We start from the raw sequence: 13,076 nt of genomic DNA, 5'->3' as shown, positions 1-13,076 counted from the left end.
ACGAGGATTAGCTGTCCAAGTCCACTACTGTAGAACTAACTATATTAACATTAGGATTAGCTGTCCGAGTCCACTACTGTAGAACTAACTATATTAACACGAGGATTAGCTGTCCGAGTCCACTACTGTAGAACTAACTATATTAACACGAGGATTAGCTGTCCGAGTCCAGTACTGTAGAACTAACTATATTGACACGAGGATTAGCTGTCCGAGTCCAGTACTGTAGAACTAACTATATTGACACGCGAGGATTAGCTGTCCGAGTCCACTACTGTAGAACTAACTATATTAACACAAGGATTAGCTGTCCGAGTCCACTACTGTAGAACTAACTATATTAACATGAGGATTAGCTGTCCGAGTCCACTACTGTAGAACTAACTATATTAACATTAGGATTAGCTGTCCGAGTCCACTACTGTAGAACTAACTATATTAACACAAGGATTAGCTGTCCGAGTCCACTACTGTAGAACTAACTATATTAACATTAGGATTAGCTGTCCGAGTCCACTACTGTAGAACTAACTATATTAACACGAGGATTAGCTGTCCGAGTCCACTACTGTAGAACTAACTATATTGACACGAGGATTAGCTGTCCGAGTCCACTACTGTAGAACTAACTATATTGACACGAGGATTAGCTGTCCGAGTCCACTACTGTAGAACTAACTATATTAACATTAGGATTAGCTGTCCGAGTCCACTACTGTAGAACTAACTATATTAACACGAGGATTAGCTGTCCGAGTCCACTACTGTAGAACTAACTATATTAACACGAGGATTAGCTGTCCGAGTCCACTACTGTAGAACTAACTATATTAACATTAGGATTAGCTGTCCGAGTCTGTTACCGTAGAACTAACTATATTGTTAACAAAATCTGTGTGTGTTGCGTGTGAGCGCTTGTGTGTATGATCTTGTTCTTCTATCCTCTTAGGGACCTAAAATCCCCAAAAGTCCCTTCAAGGATAGTCAAATAAGAAATTATCCATGGTGGGGACATTTCCCACGTCCCCACGAGGACAAAGGCTATTTTAAGCTTAGGGTTTAGGGTTACAATTAGGGTTAGGGTTTAGGTTGTGTGTTAGGGTTACGGGTTAGGGTTACAATTAGGGTTAGGGTTTAGGTTGTGTGTTAGGGTTACGGGTTAGGGTTCAAATTAGGGTTTAGGTTGTGTGTTAGGGTTAGGGGTTAGGGTTCAAATTAGGGTTAGGGTTTAGGTTGTGTGTTAGGGTTATGGGTTAGGGTTCAAATTAGGGTTTAGGTTGTGTGTTAGGGTTACGGGTTAGGGTTCAAATTAGGGTTAGGGTTTAGGTTGTGTGTTAGGGTTACGGGTTAGGGTTCAAATTAGGGTTTAGGTTGTGTGTTAGGGTTAGGGTTCAAATTAGGGTTAGGGTTTAGGTTGTGTGTTAGGGTTAGGGTTACGGGTTAGGGTTCAAATTAGGGTTTAGGTTGTGTGTTAAGGGTTAGGGTTACAATTAGGGTTAGGGTTCAGGTTGTGTGTTAGGGTTACGGGTTAGGGTTCAAATTAGGGTTAGGGTTTAGGTTGAGTGTTAGGGTTACGGGTTATGGTTCAAATTAGGGTTTAGGTTGTGTGTTAGGGTTAGGGTTACGGTTCAAATTAGGGTTTAGGTTGTGTGTTAGGGTTAAGGGTTAGGGTTACAATTAGGGTTAGGGTTCAGGTTGTGTGTTAGGGTTACGGGTTAGGGTTCAAATTAGGGTTAGGGTTTAGGTTGTGTGTTAGGGTTACGGGTTAGGGTTACAATTAGGGTTAGGGTTCAGGTTGTGTGTTAGGGTTACAGGTTAACGAAAAAAAATGTAGGTCCACACTAGGATAGAAAAACAAGATAGAGTGGTGTGTGTGTGTGTTGGTTTTCTATCCTTGTGGGGACGTAAAATCCCCAAAAGTCCCCACAAGGTTACATTTCCCACGTCCCCATGAGGACACAGGCTATTTTAAGCTTAGTGGTTAGGGTTAGTGGTTAGGGTTAGTGGTTAGAGTTAGTGGTTAGGGTTAGAGTTAGTGGTTAGGGTTAGAGTTAGTGGTTAGGGTTAGAGTTAGTGGTTAGTGGTTAGGGTTAGTGGTTAGAGTTAGTGGTTAGAGTTAGTGGTTAGAGTTAGTGGTTAGAGTTAGTGGTTAGGGTTAGTGGTTAGGGTTAGTGGTTAGGGTTAGTGGTTAGTGTTTAGGTTATGGTTAGTGTTTAGGTTAGTGGTTAGGGTTAGTGGTTAGGGTTAGGGTTAGTGGTTAGAGTTAGTGGTTAGGGTTAGTGGTTAGGGTTAGTGGTTAGGGTTAGTGGTTAGGGTTAGTGGTTAGGGTTAGTGGTTAGGGGGTTAGTGGTTAGGGTTAGTGGTTAGGGTTAGGGTTAGTGGTTAGGGTTAGGGGTTGTGGTTAGGGGTTGTGGTTAGAGTTAGTGGTTAGAGTTAGTGGTTAGAGTTAGTGGTTAGAGTTAGTGGTTAGAGTTAGTGGTTAGAGTTAGTGTTTAGGTTAGTGGTTAGGGTTAGTGGTTAGGGTTAGAGTTAGTGGTTAGGGTTAGAGTTAGTGGTTAGTGTTTAGGTTATGGTTAGGGTTAGTGGTTAGGGTTAGTGGTTAGGGTTAGGGTTTAGGTTAGAGTTAGTGGTTAGGTTTATGGTTAGGGTTAAGGGGTTAGGGAAAATAGGATTTTGAATGGAAATTAATTTTAGTTTCCCATAATGATAGAAGAACATGACGCGTGTGCACGCGACTCCTAAACCGAGCACAAACCACCACAGAGAGACATACATTTCCATAAACGTGCATGGAGGGCTGAGTCAGTGTGGGAACAGTATAGTTTGAAAGCTTTTCTACTAAAGAACCACACTAATTAGGCTAGCTTTCCTTAGCCAGGGAGGCACAGCATAGTGGGAGTAGACAGAACTACAGTTGTTAGAGTGGCTACCATTTAAAAAAGGTTGGGACTGGGAAATCAATAATAATAATAACCGCTTGTCTTTCAGCTAAGGAATGAACATCTAAATAATATGTTCATGATCTGTTTCCTTCCAAAACAGTTTAAAGAATGAAGGTTTTATACCAGCTACTGAGGACATCTTTAAAGCGAGTCAGTACAACTCAGACGGCGGATGTAAACCAAAAAAAATATGTTTTAGTCCGTCATGGAAGAGATTATTAGAGAGGAAAAGATGGGTGCTTGGTCTTGATGAATCCTCTTTTCCTAAACTTTCTCATTCACTAACCTTCTAATACTATAGCAAATTTACCTCCAACAAAATGGCTTCCCTTGAAATAGCAACATTCGCCAGATTGGACATGGCGTGTCTGTTTGATAGAATTCTATTTGGACTACAAAGTGCTTCCGTTGTCAGGACTACGTGTTCACATTAAAATGCATGGATTCTCCAGTGCATTTCAGACTTCACCATCTAAACTTACACAGTCTCTAGGGGACCTTTCACATGTTCCCAAGTAAAACCTCAGTCTCAGAACAAGCCTCAGTTAGCAGGAGTTTTGAATGTGCAATAACAAGATGACATAAAAATAAAAAACCACAAAGGGTTCCCCCTGAGAAGTTGTAGCCTTCATCATCCAAACCTACAGAATCCAAGAGACTTTTCACATGAAAGTCCATTTCATTTGTAGGCTAGCCTAAGACTCAGTTAGTAGGAATTTTGAATGGAGGAAGTTATTCATGACTCACATTCATGTGGTCTAATACAAGGATGAATTTAATTGGACACCAAAATGGCACCCTATTCCCTTTATAGTGGATTACTTTTGATCAGGGCCCATAGGGATGCAGTGGACTATAATCCTAATAGCCTGGTCCCAGATCAGTTATTAGCCAAGGCCTAATACTGTATAACCAACTTCCATGGTCGTTTGGCAAGACAGCACAAACAGATCTGGGACCATGCTATAAATTCTAACAGAGAAATACCCTTTGTTCAATGCCAGGCCTGGGAGAGAGAAATGAGGGCTGAGTCTGGACATGGAAAACCACTTTTCTGTGCGCTTGGTCAGCAGAGAGAGCTGTGCACTTGGTCAGTCGAGAGAGCTGTGGTCAGTCGAGAGAGCTGTGCGCTTGGTCAGTCGAGAGAGCTGTGCGCTTGGTCAGTCGAGAGAGCTGTGGTCAGTCGAGAGAGCTGTGCGCTTGGTCAGTCGAGAGAGCTGTGCGCTTGGTCAGTCGAGAGAGCTGTGCGCTTGGTCAGTCGAGAGAGCTGTGCGCTTGGTCAGTCGAGAGAGCTGTGCGCTTGGTCAGTCGAGAGAGCTGTGCGCTTGGTCAGTACTAGGGTTGAATGGTGGGAACCCGGTTACTGAGATTTACCATCGAAAACCACGCCCTTTCCAAGGGATAAATAACTGCGAGAAACCGGTAAATTATAATACATTATTTATATGACCAGCATGACGTGAAATGGAACTGTTAAATTATATGCAATGTCTAAATCGGTCTTCTCTACGGCCTCTGCATGATGAATCATTAACGCTCAGGGTGGGGACAGACAGCCCATCTCAGATTGGAGCACAGTTCACAATGCATGTAGACATAACATCTCATCATGGTAACTTTTTTTTTCTTCTTGTGACAGGCCTACATTTGCTGCACCATAGTCTAAATGGTCCAAACACAAGACAGTCGTGAAGAGGGCACAACAACACCTTGTCCCCCTCAGGAGACTGAAAAAGATTTGGTATGGGTCCCAAGATCCTCAAAAGGTTCTACAGCTGCACCATCGAGAGCATCCTGACCGGTTCCATCACCGCCTGGTATGGCAACTGCTCGGCATCTGACTGTATGGCGTTACAGAGGGTAGTGCGTACGGCCCAATACATCACTGGGGCCAAGCTTCCTGACATACAGGACCTATATACTAGGCGGTGTCGGAGAAAGGCCCCAAAAAATTGTCAAAGACTCCAGTCACCAAAGTCATAGACTGTTCTCTCTACTACCGCACGGCAAGCGGTACCGGACCGCCAAGTCTAGGACCAAAAGGCTCCTTAACAGTTTCTACCCCCAAGCCATAAGACTGCTGAACAATTCATCAAATGGCTACCCAGACTATTTACGTTGACCCCCCTCCTTTGTTTTTACACTGCTGCTACTCGCCGTTTACTATCTATGCAGTCAGTTTACAAATTACCTCGACAAACCTGTACCCCCGCACATTGACTCGGTACCGGTACCCCCTGTATAAAGCCTTGTAACTGTTATGTCATTTTCTTTACGTTAGCATATCACACTAGAATTTTGGATCAAAGCTCTAATGAAATCCAGACATAGGCCTATTTATATGCTTTATAAATGCTGTTGAATGACACTTACGGTTTTGGCAGGAAATACCAGGTTACCCGGGAGAACTCATTTGTTCTCGAGATGGAACATGTGTAAAGCACTGGGAAAATATTCAACCCTAGTTAGTAGAGAGAGAGCTGTGTTGTTGGTCAGTAAATAAAATGAAAACGTTTCCACTAGATGTGTACAGTAGACCTATTTAACCCCTAACTGCATTGTGCCTAGACTGTAACCATAGACTGCACTGTATAACGTTTCACACTATTTAATAAACAGAGAAGTCGTTCTCTCATATAGGATCTAGTGTGATACCCTAGCTATATTTCTACTATAATGGCTCCAATTGGCAACAACATGTTTCTTCTTGACATGTCTTCCTGAGCAGGTATTTCTTATTTTTTATCAGTTAAAAACAAATTCTTATTTACAATGTCGGCCTAGGAACAGTGGGTTAACTGCCTTGTTCAGGGGCAGAACGACAGATTTGTACCTTTTCAGCTCGGGGATTCGATATAGCAACCTTTCGGTTACTGGCCCACATCCTAGCTATATTTCTACTATTATGGGTCCATTGGCAATATGTTTCTTCTTGACAACATGTCTTCCTTATAGCAGGTATTATGTTTTGAAGATGAAAGTAAAACTTGTCATCTGTTTACCTGATCCAAGGCAGACCGTAAAAGTATAAAATAACTGCTCCCTCTCTCCCCCCACTGTCCTGACACATTCTTTGCAAAATCTCACTAGACCACAAAACAATGAAACACCTGATTCATGGTAGGAATTTGTTTATCCTTACCACAACTCCATCACAATGAACAGAAGTATTGTCTTTAATCTGTCACCATATTTTACACCTTGTAGTCTACTACATTAATCCACTTCTATTGAATGGAGGTGTTTGTTTACATTCTCAAGTGTATCTCTAAGAGGTTCTACAGCAGTCTGGGGATGAAACTATGGAACGCCATTTGGGTCATTTGAGTGTAAAAAAAAAAAAGATGCGTCAAACAGGGTTATTTGATGTGTGTGAAATAAGCTTGTTGACCAATTAGGACCCGAATATGACTGTACGTCACATAACAATTTAAACACGTACGTAGTAATTAACACATCACTCGTATTTCATATGGCACAGTGATTCACCGATATGTATGCTATGACGCTGATAGAGTTTTGTCTCACTCACCTGCTGCATTTCCCCAAACTCTGGGATGGTGCTGTTCATTAAAAAAAATTGCTAGCTGATGCATGCAAATAATGTTCTTCCCCAAAAACATAGCAAAACGACATAATCTGTTATAGCATTTATAGTTAACTAGAATCTAAAATACCCCTAATTTATAAAACAGTTCTTGCTTCATTAATGATGGTCGGACTCACCTATGTGAAGCTAGACACAATAAGGATTAGCCGTAATGGCAGAATTTGCGGTTCGCCTTCAAAATAAAGGTCTCTCATTGAAAGTGATACAAATTAATACAAATAGTTCCACGATGGAATAGATCATGCTAAACGAGTTTGGGATGTTATAGAAATTCAAAAAAGACAATAATATGTTAAATTGACGTATTAGACTTTATAACTGTACAGCCGTACCTGTAATGATGGCGCCGATGGGTAGAGCTGCCGTCTTATCGGCACTTAACCAATCATGCTATTTTGTTTGTTTTTTCGCGTTGTTCATAACTTGTTTTGTACATAATGTTGATGGTACCATCTCCTATGACCGAAAATAGCTTCTAAACATTTGCTCACCTCAAACTGGACAAAGAGTTTTTCTTCAATGAGTCGGACGCGAGGGATATCCTGTTGACACCCGACCAGGCCCCGATCCCCGTGATTCGCTGGAGAAGGAAACTGTGATTTCGAGGCAAGAGATCAGGGTGCCTTGTGAGGACCAGGCGATGAGTGGCTAATCTGCCCTTGCCCTCCGTTCTGCTAGCTAACGTTCAATCGTTAGAAAATAAATGGGGCGAACTGAAAGCATGTATTTTTCCACCAACGGGACATTAAAAACTGTCATATTTTATGCTTCACCGAGTCGTGGATGAATGAAGACATTAAGAACATTGAGTGTATAACCCGCCAGCTCTATCGGCAACAGAACAGCAGCCTCTGGTAAGACAAGGGCGGGGGCCTATGCATTTATGTAAACAACAGCTGGTGCACGATATCTAAGGAAGTCTCCAAGTTTTGCTCACCTGAGGTTGAGTATCTTATGATAAGCTGTAGACCACACTATTTACCCAGAGAGATTATCTGTATTTTTCGTAGCTGTCTACATACCACCACAGAGCGAGGTTGGAACTAAAACCGCACTCAATGAGCTGTATTCCGCCATAAGCAAACAGGGAAACGCTCATTCAGAGGCGGCGTTGCTAGTGGCCGGTGATTTTAATGCAGGCAAACTTAACCTGTTATGGCTAGGGGGCAGTATTTTCACAGCCGGATAAAAAACGTACCCGATTTAATCTGGTTACTACTCCTGCCCAGAAACTAGAATATGCATATAATTAGTAGATTTGGATAGAAAACACTCTAAAGTTTCTAAAACTGTTTGAATGGTGTCTGTGAGTATAACAGAACTCATTTGGCAGGCCAGAACCTGAGAAGATTCCATACAGGAAGTGCCCTGTCTGACAATTTGTTGTCCTTCTGTTGCATCTCTATCGAAAATACAGCATCTGTGCTGTAACTTGACACTTTCTAAGGCTTCCATTGGCTCTCTAAAGCCTCCAAAAAGTGGAATGGGGTGTCTGCTGTCTCTGGGCAAAGAACAGCAGCAGAATTTGTTAGTGGTCAGCCTAGGGACAGTGAGACTGAGATGCGCGTTCATGAGACTACTCCATTTTTTTCTTTCAGCCTTTGAATGAATACAACCTTGCCCGGTTGGAATATTATCGCTATTTTACGAGAAAAATAGCATAAAAATTGATTTTAAATAGCGTTTGACATGCTTCTAAGTACGGTAATGGAATATTTTGAATTTTTGGGCACGAAATGCGCTCGCGCGTCACCCTTCGGATAGTGACCTGAACGCACGAACAAACCAGAGCTATTTGAATATAACTATGGATTATTTGGAACCAAAACAACATTTGTTGTTGAAGTAGAAGTCCTTGGAGTGCATTCTGACGAAGAACAGCAAAGGTAATCCAATTTTTCTAATAGTAATTCTGAGTTTAGGTTGTCCCAAACTTGGTGGGTGTCAAATTAGCTAGCCGTGATGGCCGAGCTATGTACTCAGAATATTGCAAAATGTGCTTTCGCCGAAAAGCTATTTTACAATCGGACATAGCGATTGCATAAAGGAGTTCTGTATCTATAATTCTTAAAATAATTGTTATGTATTTTGTCAACATTTATCGTGAGTAATTTAGTAAATTCGCCGGAAGTTTTCGGTGGGTATGCTAGTTCTGAACGTCACATGCTAATGTAAAAAGCTGGTTTTTGATATAAATATGAACTTGATTGAACAAAACGTGCATGTATTGTAGAAATCCTCTTGAGGATACCCTAGGATAGGGGGCGCCACAGCGCATTTTGAAAAAAAATCGTTCCCATTTTCAACAGCCTACTAATCAAACTCAGAAGCTAGGGCATGCATATACTTATTATATATGGATAGAAAACACCCTAAAGTTTCTAAAACTGTTTGAATGGTGTCTGTGAGTATAACAGAACTCAAATGGCAGTCAAAACCCCGAGACCGATTGAAACAGGAAGTGGAATTCAGAATTGTGGACTCGACTTCTCATCTTTCCCTATAAATCACACCGTTAACCATGGTTCAGTGAGCACTTCCTATTGCTTCCACTAGATGTCGCCAGTCTTTTCACAGTGGTTTGAGCCTTATACAGTCGAAACTCAGTGAATGATACTCTTTGGAAATTGGTCACAGGGGATGGGCCATCACCATTATGACGCCGGCGGCCATGTCTACCCCCACCTTTGGAATGGGTTTGAAAGACAATTAAATCATCCCCCTCGAATCTTATTGGCTCTCTTGGTGTTACAGGCCCTGAAGATTAATGTTTTACAACGTTTGACATGTTTGAACGAACCTACAGGCGGGAGAATCATTTTATCCGAAACTTCAGCCCTGCGCACATCGGAGAATTTGGAGAGAGCCCAAGGACGCGCTACCAACAGCAGGCTAATGGAACGTGAAGTATGGACTTTTTCGACCGAAAATACATCTGTTGTGGACCTGGGATGCTTTCTGATGAAGACAACTAAAGGTAGGCGATTATTGACAATATTATACAAGATGAGATGTGACATGCGATTGTGCCAAGATGGCGCCGAGCTCTGTATATTAGCTCATTTTCTGAGTATCGCATCTCCTTTTATCGCAAAGTGTGATTACCCAGTAAAGTTAATTTAAAATCTGGTATGACAGGTGTTCTCAAGAGATATTCATCTATAAAATGTTAGATTGACAATATAAATTTAAAAAATCGTTATCGGATAGTAATTTAGGGAATTGTAGCATTGTTTACCGGGACGCATTTGAGGGGAAATTATTTAGTCAACGTCAGACAGAGATGTAAAATGCTGTTTTTATATATAAATATGACCTTTATTGAACAAAAGAATGCATGCATTGTATAACATGATGTCCTAGGGGTGCCATCTGATGAAGTTTGTAAAAGGTTAGTGCTGCATTTAGCTGTTTTTTGATTATATGTGATGCAAGTGGTTGGTCGGAAAATGGCTATGAAGCTGCTTTTTACGATGGACTCATCTAACATAATCTAATGATTTGCTTTTCCTGTAAAACCTTTTTGAAATCGGACGACGTGGGTCGATTCAGGAGAGGTGTATCTATAAAAAAAATATATATATATTAATTTTTTTTTTTTTTTATTATGATTTTTTTTTAATGCGAATTGGCGATATGATTTTTCGCTGGATTTTGATCCCACTGACGGGATCAGACGCTGGAGAGGATAACATAATGTCCTAGGAGTGTCATCTGATGAAAATCAAAAGGTTAGTGCTGCATTTAGCTGTGTTTTGGGTATTTGTGATGCATGCTAGTTGCTTGGAAATGGCTGTGTGGTTTTTTGTGTCTATGTACTCTCCTAACATAACCTAATGTTTTGCTTTCGCTGTAAAGCCTTTTGGAAATCGGACAATGTGGTTCGATTCAGGAGAAGTGCATCTATAAAATGGTGTAAAATAGTCCTGTGTTTGAGAACTTTTAATTATGACATTTTGTGGTTTTAAAATTTGGCGCTCTGATTTGTCACTGGCTGTTGAATAGTGTGGGACGATTTCGTCCCACCTCCCCTAGAGAGGTTAACAGCTTCTACCCCCAAACCATAAGACCCCTGAACAAATAATCAAATGGCCACCGACGCTATTTACATTAGACCCCCTTTTGTTTTTACACTGCTGCTACTCGCTGTTTATTATTATCTATACATAGTCACTTCACCCCTACCTACATGTACAAATTACCTCAACTAACCTGTACCCCCACACATTGACTCGGTACCAGTACCCCCTGTATAAAGCCTTGGTATTGTTATTTTATTGTTACTTTAGTTTGCTTAGTAAATTTTTTTTTTTTTATCTGTTTCTTGAACTACATTGTTGGTTAAGTGCTTGTAAGTAAGCATTTCACGGTAAGGTCTACCCCGGTTGTATTCGGGCGCGTGTGACAAATAACATTTGATTTGATTCCACCAATAGTAACCATTTACGTCACTTTCAAATAAGGACCTCTATTTTGAAGGCGAACAGCAAAGTCCACTATTGTGGCTGCCTTCACAACACATAACCCGCTCCAGTCAAGCGTCACTTTGAAGCGGGCTATAACGTTAGCTTTGGGCAACAGGGTTAAGTAGTTGGCTAGCTAGATATTTTCATGAACTGAAGTTCAGTTTCAATAGACGAACAACAAGTGCCTACCTAGCGAATACTTACTCACATGGATTCCTAAATATTTGCTAAGAATATTGAAGATGCCTGCAGTTAATACGGTATTTGTTTTCAGGCTGCTTGCATTGGTGCTAGGACGGTACCACGCTAAAGCTAGCTAGAAACCCCAGAAGTTTCTAATAACATCTGTATCAACGATATTTGCAAACATTTTTGATCCTGCTCTTATTTCAAATCCTCACAGACGTTTTCCAATTCGGTCGAACAAATAATACCTTATTACCAACGCAGTATTGTAAACATATCATGGCCAGTGTTTGCACTTTATTTTTTTTGTACAACTTTGACAGTGCTATTGGTCCTGGTGGTGGCGCTTGGCTTGTACATTCAAATTCAGCACACACACCATTCTATAATATAATTGTGTTATTTGACGTGTCAAATTAAAAGTTTATACTGTTTTTTGTGTATCTTTTTTTGACACGCAAAGACCCACACGGCGTTCCAAAGGAAACTGCCAAGAGCGTTATTTACTAATGATATAAACACAGCAGCATGTCTAAGCTTAGGCAATGGTCATAATACAACACCTGTATTTAACAGTCTGTGTGTGTGTGTTAGTTTTAGGATTAGCAATGCCAATAAAGACTAGAGCCTAATCAATAGAAAACAAGTGAATATAGGGCTACATAAGAGTTTATTGAACAAGTGGAGAAAGATCCTCAGCTACATCTAAATCAGATGTCACCTAAAGTAAATAATGTTGCAGGAAGTAATCAGAGATCAGATCACACGAAAGCAAGCAAAGAAAACTCAAATTAACCAAAGTAGCAACAAGTGAAGTCTAGTTACAATTGCAACACTGTTGTGAACGAGCAAACAAAGCATTTTCTCCCTGTAGATTCTGGTGCTAGATTGTCACTCCTTTTAAGTAGGAGAAAATAAAAAAAGTTTTCCAACAATAGCTATGACTTACCAAGTAGCAGAAGTTTCACTTCCCTGGACGCTTTGTCTCTGTCTTCTCGTAGGTTCCGATCAATCATTTTACTCCTTTCCATCGCCGCTTTGTCCTCTTGGCTGATCGTGCAACCCATTTTTAGCTACTTACTTGAGGTTTCTTCAAGATCTGGTTTGAATGGCAGCTACCGTTCATAAGTTGTTGGGGAGGGAATATAAAACGTTCGGGTACTTTCAAGATAATTTTCGCCCAGGCAGAAAGAAAAGAAAAAGGCGTTGGCACTCCTCTTGTCTCGACAATAAACAGACAGAGATGCTGGTAAACTCACGCCAGCAAACCAAGTGTGGTTTAGCACTGAAAGACACTTTGCAATCAATTTCTACCAACAACAACAAAAAACTCGAGCCTGCGATCTAAGGATTGCTTACAAAGAAAGTAGCTACACAATATTACTTTTCTATTATAAATGTTGCCGCAGTCCTCCAATATATATATAAAAAAAAGCTATTAACTAGCTCTTATTAAAACTCAACGCTACCGAGTAATTGGGGCATAGAATATCCATTTACCTATCAATTCTTCTTGATTTTGCTTGTTGTTGCATGAAGGCACGTGTAAAATACGCATCTGAACTGTCATACACGTCACCACACGCTGGAACGCAAAGAAAAAATTAAATCTATATTTTGTGGATGAATGGGAAATGTAGTCTAAACTCACAGTACATTTGCTATTATTACTCTGAAATGTAAATAATATCGGCCTAAATTCTTCAACTCTCATTAGCATATGCTCAGAAGAGCTTAATGCTCACTTTTGAAAAATATTTTTGCAGCAATCCGGATGCCTCTATTTGAGGGAATAGTAAAAATAATTTAGTTTTGGGGGCAGAGGAACTTTTTTCTTTGGAATGAGCGCCCACCAGTGGAATTATATCAGAG

The 13,076-nt window shown here is 40.7% G+C and overlaps 1 protein-coding gene across 2 annotated transcripts in view; it reads right to left on the bottom strand.

The window, feature by feature from the left end:
• Nucleotides 1–12,766, bottom strand: part of LOC106572859 (guanine nucleotide-binding protein G(i) subunit alpha-3) — an 81,024-nt gene extending 68,258 nt beyond the window's left edge. The window contains exon 1 of one of the 2 annotated variants that reach the window (XM_045696457.2): nt 12,154–12,766. In XM_045696457.2, coding sequence (XP_045552413.1) covers nt 12,154–12,271 — 118 coding nt within the window. In that variant the 5' untranslated portion in view covers nt 12,272–12,766. The remainder of the gene's footprint in view (nt 1–12,153) is intronic. The other variant, XM_014147400.3, reaches the window with a different exon arrangement.
• Nucleotides 12,767–13,076: the final 310 nt, after the last annotated feature.

Source organism: Salmo salar, chromosome 15 (genome assembly GCF_965601325.2).
Source record: "Salmo salar chromosome 15, fSalSal1, whole genome shotgun sequence".
In the NCBI taxonomy this organism is placed as follows: domain Eukaryota; kingdom Metazoa; phylum Chordata; class Actinopteri; order Salmoniformes; family Salmonidae; genus Salmo; species Salmo salar.
Note: the sequence above shows the minus strand (reverse complement) of the source record. Positions and strands in the feature narration are given on the sequence as shown.